Source organism: Lontra canadensis, unplaced genomic scaffold (genome assembly GCF_010015895.1).
Source record: "Lontra canadensis isolate GAN:19392208 unplaced genomic scaffold, GSC_riverotter_1.0 scaffold171, whole genome shotgun sequence".
NCBI classification, from domain to species: domain Eukaryota; kingdom Metazoa; phylum Chordata; class Mammalia; order Carnivora; family Mustelidae; genus Lontra; species Lontra canadensis.
Window position 1 is genome coordinate 857882 of NW_022631165.1, and position 20837 is coordinate 878718.

The 20837-nt window shown below is 65.8% G+C and overlaps 2 protein-coding genes across 2 annotated transcripts; one reads left to right on the forward strand and one right to left on the reverse strand.

Annotated features, from left to right (window-relative positions):
- Positions 1-5989: 5989 nt before the first annotated feature.
- On the forward strand, positions 5990-7116 carry SSTR5 (somatostatin receptor 5). The gene has a single exon (XM_032845954.1). It carries the CDS (start codon positions 6019-6021, stop codon positions 7114-7116), a length of 1098 nt encoding a protein of 365 aa, XP_032701845.1. The 5' UTR covers positions 5990-6018.
- An 8701-nt stretch (positions 7117-15817) lies between these two features.
- On the reverse strand, positions 15818-20407 carry C1QTNF8 (C1q and TNF related 8). Its single transcript, XM_032846055.1, is given in 6 exon segments — positions 15818-15942; positions 15945-15995; positions 15998-16366; positions 16929-17130; positions 19562-19662; positions 20185-20407. Coding segments are annotated over 6 exon segments (1071 nt in total).
- Between the last annotated feature and the right edge of the window lie 430 nt (positions 20408-20837).

Consider the following 20837-nt stretch of genomic DNA (forward strand, 5'->3'; position numbering starts at 1 on the left):
GGTGAATAATCAGAGGGAGGCTCAGCCAGAGGCCCCGGGCGGGCTTACATGGCTGTGAGGGGGAGGGGAGGCAGGCTGTGTCCCACGGCTTCAGCCTCAGACCCGCACAGGGGGGAATCAGGACCATGGTGGGACCCACAGCCAGGATGGTGGTCCCCATTCAGGCAGGCTAGAACTGTCCCTGGGGAGACCATGGGGCCACTGCCCTGTTGCCATGGCTCCCACTAATCCTCACCCTTCGCTCCAGTGCTGTCCTGACCTCTGCAGAGTGTACCCAGATGTCCCCTCACCTGCTCCTCCTGGGGACTCATGCCAGGAGATGCGGCAACAGGGGGGTGGGCAGGAGGGTGCACGGGCCACCTCTCCAGGCGCCGTCCTTCCTTTCCCACTGCAGCCCGCGGCAGCACCCAGCTGAGACCACCCAGGGGCGAGGCTGGCTGGCTGGCGAGGGGTTCTGTGTGCTTCAGGGAGCAGCCCAGCCTCCCCGTGTGGAGCCTGCAAGAAAGCAGGCCCTCGCCTCCAGGCTGGACTCCTTGGTTCCGTAAATGTTTTTCCTCGATGAAACACACAAGCCATGCTCCTTCCACAAGATGTGACGTCTCAGAAAAGCACAGAGAAGTACTTCTAGATGCAGAGTCAGTGCACTGCCAGGCCCCCTGCCCGACACACAGCGTGTGGCCGTTCTGCATCTATGGGGAAGGGTCTTGGTGTCTTGGGGTTTCTACCATCTAGGGGCCCCCTCTTCTTTCAGCCAGTGGCCAGGCTCCCCAAGATGCCATCAGGGTCAGGGCGCTGGGCAAACGGCCAGACACCCACCGGCCCTCCTGCTTAGCAGAGCACAGGTGCTCAGAACACCGGTTCAGATCAGCAGCTCAAAATGAGGCCACCCTGACCCGCAGCCACACCGGCAGCTCCCGGAAACTTGTGCAAAAGGCAGATTCTCAGGCCTGCTGCCCCGCCGAGTCCAAGACCCCAGGTGTGAGACCCTGCAACGGTGTTTTGATCAGGTGACTGGGATCCCTGCCAGGGGGAGACCCTACAGAGTGAAGACAGCATCCGGGAAATCCCCAAACCATGCAGCCAGCTGGGGCCATCCAGTGCCCCTCCACTGTGCCCCTCCACCGTCCTGACACCCCATCCCTGGCACCGTTCATACCGCCTGTCTTGCATAGGCCTCCAGCGCTTTTCCCAAGGGAGGACCACCTCCCCATCCTTAGACTTTCAAGAGAGCGCTACGGGGGTGCCCCTCTGGCCCTGCTGGGGGCGGGACCCTCCAAGCTCGGACGGTGGCCAGGGCGGACAGAAGAGGAGGAGCTGGGGGCGCAGCTCTCCTAGGAGCGGGTGGGGCAAACGCTGTGGGGTGAACGTGCGCTGGCTTCGGGAAGGACCGGGAACAGATCCGAGAGGCTCGGGGTGTCTAGTGTCGGCCCCGCCCTGCGCCCCCCCGCCCCGCTCCCGCCGCGCTCGCCCCGCCTACCAGCCGGCGCCCGGAGCTCGGAACCCGGAGCGAGCGCAGCGCGGGCACTTGGCTCCCGCCGCTGGGTGAGTGCCGCGCGCCCCTGCCCTCCGCTGTCGCCTTGGCCGCGCAGCTCCCGGTTATCCCCTGGGGGGTCTTAACTACCCTGCGCTAAGCCCCGCGTGGCCCCGGCCGGAGGCGACCCCTGTCCCCCCCGGCGCTTTCCCTGCTTTCCCCTGGGGCTCACCTGCCACCGGCCCGGGGGCCTCCCCTGCCCTTCCGTCTGCTCCCCAGTCTGGGTCGCTCCGTCCCCTCCGGCTCCGTGGCTGCCCTCACCTTTGCTGCACCGGGTGCGCCCGGGTCAGGGCCGAAGCAGCAGGGAGACTGGGACCGCCGCTCTGCCCGCCGCGCCTCTGCCGGCCCGACCTCCTCGCGGTGGGCGCCGCCGCTGGGCTCTCCCCGAGGCTGGCGGAGGGTGGGCGGCGCGCCTGGGGTGGGTTCGTTCCTTCCGAGACTGCGGCTTGGGGGGTAGTGGAGAGGGAAGCGGAAGCGGAGGGAGAGCGAGGCGCGGGGCGCACGGGGAAGCGGGTCCGAGGGCGCGTGCGCGGGGCGCTGGGGCACGGGCCCGTTGAGGTGGGGTCCTCCGGGGCGCACCCGGGGAGGCGGGCGGCGAGCTGTGAGACGGCAGCGGAAGAGCAGGCCCAGCTTCTGGGGGTCCTGGGAGCGGAGCCCCCGCATCTCCCGGGCTCGGCAGCAGGGCCCTGGAGCCCTCCTAGTCCTTCCCGAGAAGGGAGCGCACGCCCTGAAAGTTCGCCCGCGCGCTGTCTCCTCACCCGGGGTCCAGGCTGGGCCCTCGCCGCCCACCTGCCTGGAACACTGTCCCAGGCCTGCAAGCTGACCTGGGGTCCTGAGGAAGGGCGAGGGGTGGGAGCCCCAGCAGGCCAGAGAGTGAGGCCGGTCTGCAGAAAACAGTTACCTGGGCAGGGGGGACGGGAAGCCTCCAGGGCAGTGGCGATTGACAGCGTCAACGACAATGACCCTCCATGGGTTCCTGGTAAAATGACCCGGATTTCCCAGAAAGTGTGCTGGAGACCGAACAGGGCCTTGGAAACACCTTGCAGGGCCTGGGCTCCCCGCTGGGAATGAGGAGGGGGCTGTGCTGGCCAGCCTCCTATTTGCTGCGCCAAGCCAGCCCACGCCCACCTCCCCGTCCAAGCCCGGCTCCCCAGGGGAAGGGACACCACTCTGACCAGATCTGCCTTAAGGCCCTTGGGGCACGTGTCAGGGAGGGATGGGTGGTTGCCACTGGGGGCAGGCCTGAGCCAGGCCCCCCCCATGGGGGAGGCAGGCCTGGATGTGGGGGCGTTGGACCATGCCCAGGGTTTGCCCCTGCCCTGCACAGGTTGGGGGAGCTCCAGGTGAGATGCGGACCCCAGGGGCACTGAGCCACTCCAGGCTGTTGCTGCCCCTGAGTGGACATTGCAGGCCTGCCGGCCTCCTGTGGGGCCAGTCTGGAAGAGGCTGGGCCCCATCCCCGTCCCCAAACCCCTGGGAAGCCTCCAGCACCCTTCTCCTTGGAGCGCTGGGGAGATGCTGGGCTCTTTGGGGGCAGGCAGGTGGGGGCCGTCACTTGGCGCCCAATGTGGTCGGCACTGCCCACGGCAGCTTGCACACCCGGGCTTTATTTCACATGACCCGTGACACTGCACCCACCAGGGCTCAGAGCAGTGGGCTGGGTTGTGGGGCAGGCGGGCGGGGGCTTCTTCTCCCTGGGCTGTGTTGGTGGGTACCTCTGGGCCGGAGTGCCCCAGGGCTGGCCCATGGCTGATTCCACATCCCCTCCCCCCACTAAGTCCCCTGCTGCAGGAGGAAGGGCCCCAGGGACAATTTTCCACGAGTGTAATTTCTGTGACTAACAAGATTGCCGCTTCTGAATAATGGCTCCTGTAGAATTATGTTCCCAGAGGCCGGCGTGCCCATAGCGGCCTAATTTTGTTCGTTACCGCTGTGTAGTCTGAGGGGTTGGGGGGCTTGGGGGGTTGGCAGCAAGCCTAGGAGCGGGTCTCAGAGGAGCCCTGAGCAGCCTTTTTAGGGTCAAACTCATGTTCAGCTGCCATGTACCAGGGACGCGGCCCCCGCACCGGGGACGCATCTGAGCTCACAGCCGCCCCTCCCTCCACGGGTGAACCGAACACCTTTGGGGGCTGCTGCTTCTCCCCCACCCAGCACCCTGGGGTCCCACGCAGCATGAGCTGAAAGCCCCTTCTTGAGTATTTTTTTCCCCAAATGTGAGCAGGGTCCTGGGGCACAGAGACGAGCAGGTTGATCGCCACCTATGGGAGCAAGCCTGCCGCCGGCCACCCTCCCAGCAGGGCACCCAGGGAAAGGTGGGCCCCCCGAACCCAGGAACGCCCCTTCCACCCAAGGGAGCCCTAGCTTTGTCTGGAAATGCAACTGTCCCCAGAGATCGCACCTTGCCCTGTTTGAGTTACGGCCTCTCGCCTCGCCTCTGGTCACCACGTCACGCCGGGGCGCTCAGCGCCGGGAGCGGCAAACCCAGCCCGATGTGCGCAGCGTCTCTCCCCCCTGCTGGTGAGCCCCCTCCGGGTGGGGACCCCAGCGTGACCACGTCTCTCCCCAGTGCTTGGCGTCCAGAAACCACTGGTTTTTCTGGTCCTGATCCAAGTTCTGCCTGGGTTCCTGTCCTGTTTCACGGCTGGCATTCTCTAGGATTTTCTCTGCACCCTTGACATTGTGTAGGTGGACCCTGATGCTATTTTATCTGTGTTCGTCCCTGGGGCTGCTTTGAGGATCCCGCGGCGCTCGTCAGCCTGCCGCGCTCCCAGGGGGTCCGCTCAGCCCCGCTCCCATTCCCCGATTCTCTCTTCAGCTATATCCAGACCTGAGCGGATTCTGACTTTTGTGATTTTTTTTTTAAGTCCAAATGATTTTTCACACCCAAGAGTTGTAACTTTCAAAAATACACACTTGTTCATTTTACTTCTCAGACAGGAGCCAAATTTGTATCATAATATTTTTATCCATGCCTTACTGAGGATCCTACACACACTTATTTAAATAGATCTTAAACCTAGTACTTTTATTCCTCAGAAATGAAGCCGCTGACCCATCTCCCCACCGCTGACTTTCTGGGGCGCACGTCCTAGCGGCGTTGAGCTGAGTGAACTTGCAGGTGTGACTGTGTCTGCCCAGCGGGAGCTGAGGGTTTCTTTCTGACACGGTCACTGGGCTTTATTCTGGGCTCCCCAGCTTGTCTCGTGGCTCTGGAGACCAGCCAAGCAGGGGTCTGGGGTGCTTCTGGGCCTTGAGTAGCCCTGGCTGGGGCCCCCAGGGCTGCTGGGGTTCCCGGCTGGCCCCCGCCCCCTGGGTGACATGGCCTGCTGGGGTGTCGGCTGCCTACGCCCCCTCCCCTCTCCCTCCTGTCGGTGGAGATGCTTACCTTTTCCCGAGCACCGTCGCTTTCATGAAACTCCTCAAACATACAGGAAAGTACAAAAACCGTAAGGACACGTGTGCCCATGACCTTGAACAGAGGAATTTCAGTTTTCTGCTCTTTCTCTGCAAAACCCCACATACAGCACGTCCCAGTGGCTGGCGCCCACTCACACAGGAGCATTTCCTCCTGTCGGGGCACGGGCTGGGGTTCTCTGTGTTTGCTGGCTTACGGCACACGTGGAGGACCTCGTCTGCCCATTCCCACTCCGCGCCCTCTGCCTGGGCCTTGAGAGGCGCCGCCGTCTGTGGCCGTGGAGGTGATCGCCTGGAGTGCGTCTCTCGCCTCTCTGATGACGGCCCCCGAGCGGTTTCCTGCATTGTCTCCTCAGCCTGAGAAAGGCTGCCGCGGGGACAGCTCGGGGGAACCGACTCCTCAGGCCGGTCTGCGGGCTCCGCAGGGGCTCTCAAGGGGACAGCGCTCCTGAGAGCCTGGTGGACGCTGCCAGAGCCTCTGCAGCCCGAGGTCTGGCTCCTCGGCCGTGTGGAAGACCTGGCACCCTCCCGAGGGCGCCGGGAGGTCACCTGGGAGAGCGGGGTCCAGCAGGTGTAACTGTGCCTCCAGCCGGCATTGCCTGGGCGTGGGGGCCGTGTGCCCGGCCGTGGTCCCGGTCTTCCCATCGCTGCCCTGTCCTTCTCCACCTGTCCTGTGCCATCCGCCGTCCTTGCTGGCGAAATGGGGGCGGTGAGGCCATCCCCAGGCCCCTGAGCCCCGAGGGCACGAGGGAGGCGGAGGCTGCCCAGCGGCTGTCCTGGGGCAGGCGGGGCTGTCTGGATGCCGTGGGGTGGGGGGAGCAGCAGACGACACAGCGCCGGCTCTCTGCTCCTTCCTCCCCGGGTTGGTTTTCCAAACAATTTGCTTAATGTGACTCCCGCCTGAGCTGGACACAAGTAACAATGTTTACTCGCCTCAGGGTGATCCCGTGCCTCCCAGGCAGGCGGGGCCCCGGGGAGGAAGCACCCTGGGCCGTAACCGCTCTGCCGCCCTCCTTTTTTCCACAGAGGACGCACCGCGCTCGCGCTCACCCTGTCGGCCCGCGGTGGCCGCCATGGAGCCTCTGTTCCCGGCCCCCACGCCGGTCAGCTGGAGCCCCTCCCCAGCGGTCACCAGCGCAGCTGGCGAGAACGGGACGCTGGCGGGGCCGTCGCCGTCGCCGGGGGCCCGCGCGGTGGTGGTGCCCGTGCTGTACCTGCTGGTGTGCGCGGCGGGGCTGGGCGGGAACACCCTGGTCATCTACGTGGTGCTGCGCCACGCCAAGATGAAGACAGTCACCAACATCTACATCCTGAACCTGGCCGTGGCTGATGTGCTGCTCATGCTGGGGCTGCCCTTCCTGGCTACACAGAACGCCGTGTCCTACTGGCCCTTTGGCCCCGTCCTGTGCCGGCTGGTCATGACGCTGGATGGCGTCAACCAGTTCACCAGCATCTTCTGCCTGACCGTCATGAGCGTGGACCGCTACCTGGCCGTCGTGCACCCCATCCGCTCCGCCCGCTGGCGCCGCCCCCGGGTGGCCAAGCTGGCCAGCGCCGCGGTCTGGGCCTTCTCACTGCTCATGTCCCTGCCGCTGGTGGTGTTCGCGGACATCCAGGAGGGCTGGGACACCTGTAACCTCAGCTGGCCGGAGCCCGTGGGCCTGTGGGGCGCCGTGTTCATCATCTACACGTCGGTGCTGGGCTTCTTCGGGCCCCTGCTGGTCATCTGCCTGTGCTACCTGCTCATCGTGGTCAAGGTGAAGGCGTCGGGCGTGCGCGTGGGCGCCCCGCGGCGGCGCTCAGAGCGCAAGGTGACCCGCATGGTGGTGGTGGTGGTGCTGGTGTTTGTGGGCTGCTGGCTGCCCTTCTTCGTGGTCAATATCGTCAACCTGGCCTTCGTCCTGCCCGAGGAGCCCGTCGCCGCAGGCGCCTACTTCTTCGTGGTCGTCCTGTCCTACGCCAACAGCTGCGCCAACCCGGTGCTCTATGGCTTCCTCTCCGACAACTTCCGCCAGAGCTTCCGGAAGGTTCTGTGCCTCCGCAAGGGCTCCGGTGCCGAGGACGCCGATGCCACGGAGCCCCAGCCCGACAAGAGCGGCCGGCTGCAGGAGGCCACACCGCCCGCGTGCGGCTCCGAGGCCAATGGGCTCATGCAGACCAGCCGGCTGTGAGGGCCGCAGGTGGGGGCGGGGGGCGCCCCGCGGCGTCTGGATTCCCTGCCAGGCAGAGCCTTTCCCCAGCATTCGAGCCACCCCTGCGATGGCCTGATGTTCCACCAGGGCCGAGGCCGTGGTGGGTCCCACAGTGGGGTTCGGGGATGCGAGGGAGTGGGCAGGAGAAGCCAGGTGACCTGGGCCGTGCTCGCGACATCTTGACCTTCTCTGTCCCCGGCCGGTGCTGCTCTGCCAGGTCGGGCCATGACCCCCCGTGTGAGCTGGGGACCACTTGCCTCCGCCCTCTGGTCCCCCGTGTCTCCTCACATAGCCCTGCACCGGCTGGCCGCGTTGAGTGTGAGTCTGAAATTAAAGACACGTGGATGCACTGGGCTCCCCAGGACCTGTGACCGCTGACTCTGGGGGTGACAGATCAAGGGGGCAAAGCCGGGCACGGCTGGCAGGGCGGCAAAGGGGGGCTGGGACCCCAGGTGGGACGTCTGGGGCTGCAAAGCTCTGTTGCTGTGGAGAACCCCCACTGCCCACCCCCCGCCACTGGCTGGCCACAGTCACGGTCGGTCGGTTCCACGGTGGGAGGGGGTTGGGGGAGCGGCTAGCAAAGTGGCTGAATGGGGGGGGTGGAGAGTAGGCCCCCCAGGCTTCTGGGTCCTAGGGCATCGGAGAGGCCATCCTGGGGAGGGGGCGGGCACCCACAGCCACCTCTCCTCCTCTGTCAGGGGCTCTGGCCTGGAGAGTGTGGGGGACAGGAGCCGATGAGGAGAACTAGTGAGACAGCAGTGGGGGGAGCGGCCCCCATCACAAGCAGCAGCCACTGGGAAGGATCTCTGTGTGGGGGCCTGCAAATGCCGGCCAATGCCAGGCCCCGAGGAATTCTGCGGCGCCCAGACGAGAGCAGCCCCATCCACCCCCGGGGAGTGCCACCCGCCCACCGCCCCCGGCCCACGATGGGGTCCTGGAGAAGATGCCAGCTGGGGACTTTCTGGGATCCCATGTGCCGTGGGCCTTGGCTAGGGCTGGAGAAGGACTAGAACGTGGGGCTCACTGGGTCCACATGTTCCCAGCCCAGTCTGGATAGCCGTGCCTGGTGCCACCCCTCCCAGGCTCGCTGGGTCTGCCCGGGGCAGGACCTCCAGCCCACAGGAGGGGACAGGGAGCAGGTGCAAGCCGGCCAGGGGAAAGGCTCGGTCCGCGTGGCCTGGGCCGCACCGACCCTGGACAGAGGCCAAGGCCTGGAAAGATGATAGTGTAACGAGGCCGCTTGTGTTTGACAACCTGATCTCCCGAATAAATTAGAGAATAAAGGTTTGACTCCTTCCCAAAGCAAATATTGTCCCTGGGGCCGATCGAAGCTGGTGCGGCTCAGAGCGCGTGGACCAGAGGAGGCTGGGAGGGGGCAGGCAACCGCCTGCTGGATGTGGGAGCGGGGACGCTGTGGCGAGGACAGCGGTGGCGCCAGCAAGCGGGGTCTGAAGAAGAGCAGGTGTCCCCCACGGGCCGGCCTGGGGGGTGGCATCGGGCTTTGGTCTCAAAAGACGTGGGTGGGGGGCGTCTGATCCTTCCAGGGCCCGTGGACCAGGACAGCAGGAGGCTCGTTGGGGGCCGGAGCCCCAGGCGTGTGGGGGCCGGCTGACTCCACTGCTTTGTTCCTGGGAGGGCTGGGGTGGCTCCCCCACAGGTGGGGCCTCGGAGCCTAGCTGATGACCAGACCCACCCCTCCCCACACCACGGTCCAGCATCCCAGGGTGGGAGGGCACCCTGGGAGAAACTGAGGCCAAGTGCGTTGGCTCAGAGTGACTTCGGGGAGTGAGCGCAGATGGCTTGGAGATCTCTGCCCAGATCGATTTCTCCCAACTGATTTGACATTATGAGCTGCCTCCTCGGGGCCACGCCAGCCCAGAGCGCCCGCGCACCCCTGTGCACGCACCCACGCGTGGGCGACGGACACTGGCAGCGCCCCAGCTGGATCCTGCCGTGCGGGGGGCGGGTGTGAGCGTGTGTGTGTGTGTGTGTGAGCATGTGTGTGTGTCTGTGAGCGTGCATGAGCATGTGTGCATGGGATGTCCCTGGAGATCCCAGGCAGCCTGGGGACCCTGGCTCGGGGTGGTTGCTGGGAACTAGGCTCGGCCAGAGTGGACAGTCCCTGAAGCCTTGGGTGAGGGTGGGGCCCTGAGCAGGACACAGGAGGACCCAGACACCCCCGAAAACCTGGTGGGAGGTGGGGGTGGGCTCAGGAGGCCGGGGACACGGCCCTCCCACACCCGGCACGGGCTGGGGCCACCACGCTGCTGGAAGCCCCGTGTCCCCAGGCCCTGAGCGGGGGCGGGGCAGCACAGAGCAAACGGGCTTTGGAGGGGGGTGACCTGCTTTATGGGCTCTCTCTCCGCCTCGATGAGTTTTATTGGCCACCGGGCTCCAGTGGCTCCCAGAGTGACCTCGCTCAGGAAATCCGGCCTGCAGGGGCAGGGCCAGGCTGCCTCCAGGACCGGAGAGCAGACGCAGGAGGGGTCTGTTTGCCTGGCAGGGCGGGGCAGGGGATGAGAGGCATCCCCACAGTCAGGGAAACCGAGGCTGGCCCCAGGGCTCTGGCGGGCAGCAGCTCCTCCCTGGCCCGTCCCTAGCAGCAGGATCCATGTCGGGGTGCCCTGGGTGGGGCCAGGAAGGGCCCAGCCCCCCCGGGTGTCCCGAGGCAAGAGGGTGAGCAGAGAGCAGGTGGCACCAAGAAGGACTTCCCACGGAACCTGGGAGAGCTGTGGTGTGCTTTCGGGGTGTGTCAGGGAGACGGATGTGAGGACTGGGTCTGCGCTGGTCCCTTCTGGGTATCTGCATAGCTCGGATGTCAAGGGCAGGGACCTGGGAGACAGCTGGGCCTGGGGGTGACCCCCATCCCGGACACTTCCACGTCCCCTCCCTGCGGCCAAGCACACTGTCCTATCCAGGCTGGCCGGTGCCATCCGGGGTCCTGACGGGTGTGTATTGAATGACAGGGGCTCTGGTTAGGTTGGGGGCATACCCACAGGTCCCCCTCCCTGCCCCCGCCTCCCCTAGGGCTCTCACTCCCTCCAGGCCTGCCCTGTCCCCCCTCCTCAGGCTGCGTAGCCGCAGACGGCCCTGACTGCTATGCGTTGGGTGAAGGGGCACCGTCCGGCACTGGGGGAGTCCCCACAAAGGGCAGGAAGGGGCTCTGGCCCTCGACAAGCCCATCTCTTCCCCCACATTTGCACTTACACCAGTGTCCATCGCCCAGCCCGCAGCCGCCTGGTGTGAGGAGGGGCAGGTGTGCCCTGGGGAGGGAGAAGCACACAGGTCCTCCTGCCAAGGGCTCCATTGCTGGTTCTCCAGTGGGAGGAAACTGATCACAGGACAGTGGGACCAGCCATGCTCTCTCCTGCTCAGCACCTGGCTGTGGCCCTCTCTCCCCCCACGTAGCCCAGGCACAGCCCGTCCGCAGGGGACAGGCAGTGCCCCCACTGGGTAGTGTGAGGCTCTAATTAACAGATGTTTTGCAGGGCTGGGCACTGAAGTTCCCTGACCCGGCAGGTGCAGGGATGGGGTTCTGAGAGCAAGGACGAGCCCCCCTTCAGCCCAGGGCAGCAGCCGTCCTGAGAGCTGAGACTGTGTGCCCGACCCCACCCCCTGCCTCCCATACCCTGCTGGGCTCCCTGTTGCCAGACACAGCCTGGGAGGCAGCGCTGTGGCCCATAGCGGTCAGGGTAAAGCTAGGGAGTGGGCCTGGGGGAAAGGGACACACCCGATGCCCCCCACCCACATATGTGTTCTGTTCTGGGGGCCATCAGGCCTGGAGGGCATGCTGGGAGCTGCTCTGGGTTAGCCTCCAGAGCCCCCATTCCCTGCCCACGTGGTACCCAGCCTGTGCTGTGTGGTCTCCTCCCTCCCTCCTGACTCAGCGCCCAGCAGACACACCACGGTCTCCCTGGAACCAGACCGGGGTCTGCCCTGTGGCTGCTGTCGCAATGGGGTAGGAGATGGGCATCCCAGGAGAGAGGCTGCCATTACCTGGGGCCTCCCGCTTCTGACACCTGGCCGTGGCCACCCTGGCCCCCTGGATGGAGGGTCCAGCCATGTGTCCTCTGCGGCCACCCTGCTGGGGCCCGGCGGAGCTGCAGCATCCGCCTGGGTCCCCCGAGGGGACGGATGTCAGTGGTGACCAGGCAGCCTGTGAAGGCGTGTGTGTGGGCGCGGCCTGCCCGGGGACAGGATGGTTCTCACTCCTTCCCACGCTGACGAGTCGTGCCCCCTCCACTCTCCCGCGTCCTGCGTCTTGCGTTTGGGTTTCCGGCTTGGTATTTGCTATTTTTATGGAGTCAGCCTGCCGCTCGGCCGCCTGGGAAATGCTTCCACTTCCGTTTTTGGATGGAGAAGTCTTTCCCCGTCCACAGACTCGCGAAATATTTTCAGGTATTTTCTTTCTTTTTTTTTTTTTTAAGATTTTATTTATTCGTCAGAGAGAGAGAGTACACACAAGCAGGCAGAGAGGCAGGCAGAGAGAGAGGAGGAAGCAGGCTCCCCGCCGAGCAAGGAGCCCGATGCGGGACTCGATCCCAGGACCCCAGGATCATGACCTGAGCCGAAGGCAGCGGCTTAACCGACTGAGCCACCCAGGCGTCCCTCAGGTATTCTCAACTGTGGGGAACACACGTCATAGAGAGCGCGCCCCTCCCCCGCTCCCGGTGCGCAGCTCAGGGGCGCGCAGCGTGTTCCCGCTGCCGTGGGACCACGACCACCGTCCACGGGGCTTTTCCATCTTCCCAAACCGAAGCTGGTGCCCAGGAACCGCTGATGCCCCACCCGCCCCCGCCCCTGGGGACCTCCCCCACCGTCTGCCTCCAGGGATCTGACTGAGGGAGGGGCCTGGAGAAGGGGAAGCCTGCCGAGTTTGTCTCCTTGCGACAGGCTTGTCTGACTGCTGCCCTCGAGAGTGTCCCCACCCCCCGTGGAGCCCGCACTGGCGTGTCCCGAGGAAACTTCCATTGTGCGGATGGACCACATTTTGTCCATTCGTCGTCGACGGATAGCCTGAGTGGGTCCCCTGTTTTGGCTGCTGTGGTTGACGCCACTGTGGTCGGGGTGCGTCCCTCGTGTTTTCCGTGGCTGTGTCTCTAGTGGCTCTTTTGTTCCACTGGCACATGCGTTAGCTCATGGGGTATCCATAGCGTGGAGGCGTCACAGCCCCCGGCCTCGTGGACACACAGCCACTCTCATCCTCGGGGTGCCCTCGGCCTCTGCCGTGGCGTTCACTACTGTATCTTCAGGCTCTGCTTCAGCGTCTCCTAGGCTGGGTCAGAATGTTCTAGAATCCCGTCTAGTCCCTTTTCTAGGTTGTGTCCGGCGTTAGTCTACAAAACTAAAAAAGTGGGTTTTGTTCACAAATGTTCCTAATAGCACTATCCGTGACAGCTCACCAGCCCTCTCACGGACACGCCGTGGTCCATCCACACAGTGGGACAGGGCCCTGACACGCACTACGGCGTGGCCCCAACTGGAGGACGCGACGTTCAGAGGCCACGGGCAGAGCCACGTGGCATGGGAATCCGATTTCCAGGAAACGTGCAGAAGAGGCAGATCCAGGGACACGACGAGATCGGGGGTTGCCAGGAGCCGGGGAGGGCTTGGGGTCACTCTGGGGGGAGGAGAACTCTTCAGAACTAGATGGAGGTGCTGGTGGTTCTGCACTGGGAATGGGCTAAATGCCACTGAATTGTTCACTGTGAGGCTGTCGAGCCTACGTTATGTGGATCTCATCTCGGTTTTTTTTTTTGTTTTAAAGGAGGTTTTACTAGAATCCACTAAACCGGCAGACTTCTGTGGGTCACTGGCTCCTGACGGGAGTCCCCCTCGGGGGCCTGTGGCAGGGCTGCGCCACCGGCAGCTTCCCCCCAGGGCTCCCGTAGTTGTGGTCCTGCCGCAGACAGACGGCCGGCGCCTCTGGCGTGCTGCGCCTGCCCGGCTCTTTCCTCTCTGCTCCCCACGTGCTCGGGGCAGCTGCGGCCTCCCACCCAGGCCCGCAGCCGCACCCCTCAGCCTGGCCATTTTGGGATGTGGACTGTACCCTGGGGTCAGTTGTTCCTTTTTTAAAATAAATGAACCTGGAGGAGGTGTGTGTTGGGGGGGATGCCGGCATTTTGTCCTGGCCTCAGCCCCTGGGGGCTCTCAGATGCCCTTCATGGCCCAACCCATCCTGGCCTCCTGGGTCGGCAGCTGACACCAGGGCCCAACCCCAGAGGCTCTGCCACTCTGTCCCAGCACCTCCCTGTCTGGGCTCCAGGAACAGCTGGATTCAGCAGACCGCCCTGGACCCGGGTACCTCTTGGCCATGGCCGCTCTGAGACCTGACCTGTCGTCATCCCCATGCTGCTGGATGTGGGAGCGGAGGCCACAGGCTGGGAAGACAGAGCCTTCCGTCTGGCCTGCCTGGCCTGCTGCACGCTGGCAGTCCACCTCCAGGAGGGAGGGTGGAGGGGGGCCAGGTCCTTCCAGTCCTCTCACAGGCGCCCCTTTTCTCTTTGGGTGGCTTGGTCCTGCCGCCAGGCCCTCTCTGCCCCTGCAGCCCCTGCCCCCCGCCGCCCCGCAGTGCTCTGAGCTGCTCCTGAGGGCCCTGCCCGTTGCCGCCGCCCTGGCTGTGTCTGGTTGTCGCAGCCATAGATGGGCATGGCCAGAGGCCAAAATTCAGTCTGCGGGTCCGCCCAGTTTGGCATCGCAGGTCGGGGGCCCTGGGCTGCTGCTTCCCATAGCTCCATAGTTCCCATAGTCCGCCGTCCAACAGCCTGGGATGCCCGTCCTGGCCCCCCCGTCCTGCGTCCTTGGCTGACACCTGCCGCGTACGCCAGTAGGGCCTGCTCGGGCTGGTGTGCTCCTGGGGAACCGGGGTCCCTGCTAAGCCCCCCATGCTCTGCCTCCTGGGGTACAGACCCCTGCTGGTGCTGACCTCTTAGTCGATGACTTCCTCAGGTCAGGACCCTGTCTGGGGCAAACACGGACCCAGTGTGGGAGGCCTGGGCTGGCACTTTGGAGTGACAGGAACCCATGCCCATGGGACACCCCACTGGCTGGGATGGGCTGTAGGACCTATGGAGGGAGGGTCTCCTACTGGGGACCCAGGTGTGCCCGTGGGTCGTACCCACTGCTCAAGAGGCTTCGGGACCTGCCCACAGGGTGGACTGCTGGCTGGGAGACCTTCCCACTGCAGACAGGCCCTGTGTGGACAACAAAGGGGGTCCCAGCAGCCCCTCCCCAGTAAGGCCCCCTTCCTCTGTCCAGGGCCATACTTGGTGGGGGTAGCCCAGCCACTGGGGGGCCAGCGCCCTGCACCATACACACTTAGAGGTTCTATACACCCTTGCTGGGCCACAGTTTCTCCTCTGTTTTGGGATAGGAGGAGCCCCGTCTGTGTGTCTGGGACAATGATCCCTGATGACCTCCCCTTCCCCACTCTCAGCACCACCTTCCCAGGTGTCTGCCAGGACCGGGTGGGTATGGGGAATTTATCTCATGCTGGGCTGGGTGCTCTTTGCCGGGCGGGGGGGTTCTGGTGTGAACGAGGACTGAGGGAACCCCACCTCTGGCAGCTGGCGGCACCCATGAGGCCCCAGGCCAGGCCTGTGGGGGCTCTTGGTGCACTCATCAAGGGAAAGGGCTCTGGGGCCTCTGGCAGCCACGTCTGCCTCCTCCTGTGCCCTGGCCTGTGGCCTTAGACCTTCCTTCTAGAAGGTTCCAACATCTCCAGCCCAGTGCAGCCCTTGTGCAGCTCCAGCCACCTCACCACAGCCCAGGACCTCATCCAGCTCATGGGGCTCCACAGATGCCAGACACTGCTCTGGCCACGGCCTCCGCGGTCTCATTGCCCCAGGTCCTTGCTCAGGAGGGAGCAGCTGCAGGAGGAGACGTGGGGGAGGCCCAGGGAGGAGGCGGTGGTGATAGGGCACGGGAGGGGCTGGGCAGAAGGCCCAGGCAGGGGGCACAAGCCAGTAAAGGAACGGACTCACAGCGGCCCCATGCGGTGGACGGAGCCCTGCTGTGGAGTAAACGCGCCATCCTCCAGCTTCACCCCTGCCTGCAGGGGGAGGCGTGCAGCCTAAGAGATGCTCCGTCTCTGCCAGGCCCCAACTTCAGCCTCATCAAAGTACACAGTGACACCGGGGTGTCTGGGGCTCCCCCGGGCTCTGGGCTGCACCTCGAAGGGCCGTCTTCCTCCACCCTCTGGACAGATGAGGGGACACTGGGCCCTGCGTTCACCCCGAGGACGAGACTCTCCCCTCCGGCCCGGGACCACACCCCCACTCTGCTAGACGCCGTCCTGTCTCGGGGCCTTGGCCACCCTCGTACACCCCGGGGTTCTGTGTGTTTCTTGGCAGAGTCGGCCCTGAGCAGACCATGTCTCCAGGGAACGCCCCGCCTGCCCCCCAGTGTCCGCAGCAGGAGCTCTGCAAACGTGTCCACGGCCCCGGTGCCAGGCTCAGCTCTTCACAAGCAGAACAGATGGCCCCCCAACGCCGGGCCCTGCAGGCCTCCCTCCCAAACTTCTTGGTGTGGATGCCCAGTCTGCGTGCACCCCCATCGGGGGGCCCCACGTCCGTCCGGCTCTGGCCGTGTCCCTGGCGCTCTGCGCCATCGCTGTACACAGTCGGAGCTCAGACACGGCTGGCTGGGCTGGGCGGTATGTGGCACGGCGAGCCGGGGAGGGCTACAGCTCCGTGGCTGGCTTGACCAAGTGGCCGCTGAAGGTGATACAGAGGTCGCCGTGCTCGCCGTAGATGGCGTTGTCGCGGTCACGCTGGAACACGCGCACCCAGACGGCGTTGCCGGCGCCAGTGGCAGCAGCAGGCTCTGGGTCTGCATGACGCTGCGCTCGCTGGGCTGGCGTACGGCACGGCGGCGGCCCGCCCGTTGCACATGATGTGCAGGTAGGTCTCCTTGTGGTCCCACGTGTGCACGCTGAGGCTCAGGAAGTAGACGCCCAGCACGGCACACAGGAAGCGGCCGGACGGCAGGTGGAAGGCCCCATCCAGGTTCTCCAGCTCCGTGTCGAAGGGCACGGCCTGGAAGCGGTCAGTGCTGTGCAGGCCCTCCCGCCGGCCCACCAAGAAGGCCGCGCAGGTGCGTGGACACAGGGAGCCCGGTGGCCCTGCCTGCCCCTTCTGGCCTTTGCGGCCCTGGAGGCCGCGGGCGCCTGGCAGACCCTCCTTCCCGCTGCTGCTAGAGGGACCTGCGACCCCTGGCTCGCCCTTCTCGCCTGCAGGAGGAGAAGGGACCAGGGGTCAGGGCATGGGGTCCGGGGTCACAGGGGGCCAGGAGAAGCCACGGCCCCAGTTGCATCTCTTCTGGGGTCTCAACCACCCACCGCGTGGGAACAGGAGGGGCAGTGGGGGTGGCGGGGACAGCAGGAGCTGCCAGAGGATGGTCTGCCCTGGTCTGTACAGGACGTGAGGCTGGGAGCTTGGCAGGTCCAGCTAAGGGCAGCTGCTGTGCAGCACCCCAGGACGAGGGCTTGTGCAGCCGGCCTCCTTCCAGAGGGTCCCGGGGCCTCCCTCCAGCCTCCCCCTGGAGGCTGGGCCTAGGGCACCGCTGCGGGTGGGTGAGCAGGACAGAGGGGCCTCGGGCGCCCTTCTGCCACAGCCCCCTGCCCAGGCTGCCTCGCTTCCCCCTTTCTGCAGCTGCCGGGAGCCAGAGGCGAGTGTCCAGTGTCCTGCCCACGGGGGCCCAGCTGCCTCCATCAGGGCTCTCCTGCCCTGCCCCCCAGTGTGGGGTGTCCTCACAGGAACAGGGCTGGGGTGGGGCCGCCTCCCCACAGACACCTTTGAGGATGGAGATGTCCACAGTAGGGTGCACGCAGGGCAGCAGCCCCCACGGCTCCCCTGTGTGGTGGGGGACAGCAGGGGGCCGGGCGGGGCGGCGGCACTGCACACAGGGACTTTGGGGAGGCCCCAGGCTGGGCCAGGCCCCTACATGCAGCCCCAGGAAGAGCAGGAGGCCAGAGGCCACCGTCCATACCAGAGTCTGGTGGGGGAGCAGAGGGGGTCAGCGTCTGAGGAGGAGGGGCCCCAACTGAGCCCCAAGCGCCACAGCCGCCTGGGCCGTGCCCCCTGGTCTGGGGGAAAGGTCAGGTGAGGCCAGGGATCTGCCTGTGTGGGCCTCCTGGACCCTCAGGCTCTGCCCCTGACAGACATCACCAGTGGATCCCTGCATGCTTCCCGGAAACTTAAAGTAGCCTCGGAGTCGTCCGGGGCCAGCACAGGGGCCAGCTCGCACCTGGCCCTCCAGAGCCCCCAGCAAGGGTGGCTGAGGCAGCCCCACGCTGTCCAACCTGGCGTGGCCGGGCCCCTTCCCGGGTCTGCTCTGGGAGGCCCCCCGCACCCCTCCCTGCGGCCTTGACTCTGGGCAGGGGCAGGTTCCCTAATGGCCTGCAGCCCCCACAGCCAGGGCCCCGCTCCTGGCAGATTCAGGGGAGCTGTCATGGGGGGTGGGCTCTGATTCAGCTCCCCAAGCCCCCACCCCATGGCTGTTGGAGCCCTCGGGCTGCTTCAGGGACGGGCAGGGCCCCAGGGCTGGGGGGCTGGGCTCCGGGCCCAGGTTGGGTGGTGATCTCTACCAGGCAGTTTCTCCCCAGCCACCTAGCTGGGCAGAAGGTGGTTCCCACATCCTGAGCTGCCAGGGGAAGGAAAGCTACTTGGGAGGCTCCTCCGGTTGGAAAAGATGGTCTTTAATCCCCACCAGGCCCTGGCCTCCTGCCTCTGCCTCCCCTCCCCCAGGAGACCCTGCCGGATGCCTGGCGCATCCACGCTTCTCCTGCTGCATCCGGGAAGCTCAGCCAGGGCGGAGCCCCTGTGAGGGCAGGAGTGTGAGGTCAGGGTCCTCACTCTTCCCCGTCGTGCAACCCTGCTGAAAAAAGACACGGGACCTTCCTCCAGGAAGCCCTCAGGGATTGCACCCCAGGATGGGTTTCTTCCTCTTGCACAGTGGGGGCACAACCCATTCTCAGGCTGAGCTTTCCTGGAGGGGGGACCCCTTCTGTGTACCACCTCACCCCAGAGCCCAGCAGACCCTGACCCGACCTCCTGGCTGTACTGGACCCTTCGAGCCCCTCCTCTATTCCTGCCATGGAGGGACCTGACACGACCCTCCGGGCGATCCCACTCCATAGGTGCGCCTGTGCCTGGGGTCTCTGGCCACGTGGCCCCCTGGGCCTGCCCAGCAGGTGGTCTGGGCTGCAGCCTCCTTCCTTCTGAGGCCTGGAGGGGAGCACAGACGACCCCCTCCAAGCCCAGCCTGCCTGCAGTATCTGTGAGGACCCCCACTCACCCCTACACTCCCTGTTACCATTATGCCGTCTGCTGCCGCTGCCTGCCTGGCTGTCTCTGGTGTCACTGCCCTAAAAGCCCGTGAAAGAGCCCTTTCATGCCCACCCCAGGCGCCCACAGCTTCCCCTGGACCATCCAAGACCAACAAGCCCTGGGCCAGCGTCAGAGCTCCTGGGCATTGCTACCTTCCACCCGGCCTGCCCTCCACCCGCCACCTGCCGCAGGGACTGCGTGGGCCTGCCATGGGGGCCCCGGGGTCCTCCTGCCAGCCCTGTGCCACAGATGGGTCTGGGGGTCTGGGGTGTCTGGGACTGGTGAGTGGGGCACCATTCTGTGGGTTGGCCGTTGTCCTCTGGGGTGCAGACACTTGGCAGGGAGGCAGGCCAGAGCTGAGACTGGTGGAGTTGGGTGAGGGCTAGAGGCCAATGTGGGGGGCACAGACCGGGGCCACCATGCCTGTACCAGGCCCACCGGGTGACAGGGACACCCCCACCGTCTCTGGTGTCTGTGCCCTCCTTCCGCCGTGCCATGCCAGGGTTCCGGTGTTCGGCCAAGCAGATGAGCTGTGACCCCTGCTCAGGGGTCCTTGGGCTTAGCCCAGCCTTTCAGAAGATAAAGGGCGGGGCCTGTGGGCCGCCCCTGCCCCAGGCAGGGTAGGAAGGGGCAGGGTCCGCTGCAAGCCAGAACCCAGCCCACACCAGGGCCTGGCCTTGTCTCCGCTCTGGGTCTGGACGGCTGGACACTGGACCTACGGATGGGGCCAGCGCCTTGGCCTCTGGATGTGGGGACATGTGTTTCCCTGGTAAGCTTCCCCTCTACCCAAGCCAGCAGCCTGTGGGGGAGGCCACAGACATGGCCTGAGGGACAGAGGACCAGGGAGGGTCAAGGACAGAGAAGGGGGGAGACAGGAGCGCCGCTGCCTGTGGGGGACCCCGCGGCCAGGCTGAGGGGGCACGAGGTGTGAGGGCCGCAGGCAGGGGCGGCGCCAGCTGGAGCTCTGTCCTGGAGCGGACCGGCGGCTCCCTGTGGGGACGGCTGTCTTCAAGCCCCATCGGCAGGTGGCACAGACGGAGGAGGGGTGAAGCCCGGGGCCCTGTGCCCCGATGCACTGGCCCTGCAGGGCCCCACACCTTGTCAGCGCCGGGTGCGGGCTTGCCTCTGAGACCAGGCAGCTTCTTGGGAGCCACTCCTGGAGGCCCATACCCGGCCCCTGCTTCCCGGCGCAGCGTCCCTGTGAGAGCCTGGGCCCAGGGCAGGTGGGGGCGTCCTCGCTGGCGGTCTCACTCCGGCCTCTTGGGCACCAGAGAGGAGCACAGGCCCGACCTCTGTGGTTCCCTGCATCCGAGCGTCAGTTTCCCCACCTGTAAAATGGACATCGATGGGCTCAGCAGTGGCTGGGGGCGTCCCCTGTGGCAGGTGGGAGCAGGAAGAGCCTTGCCCCTGGGGGTCTGGGCGCGTTCTGGCCCTGCTGCGGGCCCCAGCGTCCCTTGTCCTGAGCCTCCCCAGGAGATGGGCGGTCACTGTGTGTCCCTTGGGGGAGGGGACAGGGAGCTAAATTCGCCCGGTATATGGGGGGCGCCTCCAGAGAGGCAGATGTGAGTGGAGGTCCTGGAAGGAAGCCTGGGGTCCCTGCGGTCTGGGTGGGTCCCCCGGCTGCCCAGTGTTCACTGAGGTGCAGGTGGTCAGCAGGGGCTGAGGGTGACTCAGCAGGTGGTGGGAGGGCCTGGACAGAAATAGCCGTCCTCAGACACACCGCCTGACATCTCCGTGACGACGGGAGTGTGGCTGAGCGTCACGGCCCCACGGGTCAGTGGCCCCCAGGGGGCCACAGCGTCACCCACGGCAGGGCTGGGCTCCCTCCCTGCCCCCAGCCCACTGCAGTGCAGGAAGGCCGCACTGACCGCCAACTCGAGCCTGGGTGGGGGGACAAGGTGCCCACACGGCCCCCAGTTCAGCAGCAGCAGCAGCCCTAGCATGGGGGCCCGGGGTGAGGCCAAGTGCCTGTCACCACAGACTCTACTCAATGGGGCCACACAGGGGGTCCTGTAAGGAATGGACGGGGCCTCTGGACCTGGGCACCCTGCGGGGTCACTCACTCGTGAGAGTGACTGTGGGGCCAGGCTGGAGGGCTCCACACACAAGGAACCCGTGGAAGCCAGGGGTAACCCAGCGGTGCTGGGGCAGCCCTGGGGCACCAGGGGGCTCACAGTAGGGAGCGGAGAGGGGTGACACTGCGGCCCCGGACCTTCTCCTTCCGTTACCCCCACCACGCTTTCCCCACCCAGCACCCCGGGACCCCGTCCCCAGATGGATCCTGCCATGCGGGACCCCTCCGGTGGCTCTGGTGGCCTGATGCGACCCTGCTCCCCCTCCCCAGGACCCTGCTGGCCTCAGGGCCTGGGTCCA

What these genes read in the sequence shown, in the direction of transcription:
- SSTR5 (XM_032845954.1), top strand. Translation starts at nt 6,019, where the DNA reads ATGGAGCCTCTGTTCCCGGCCCCCACGCCGGTCAGCTGGAGCCCCTCC.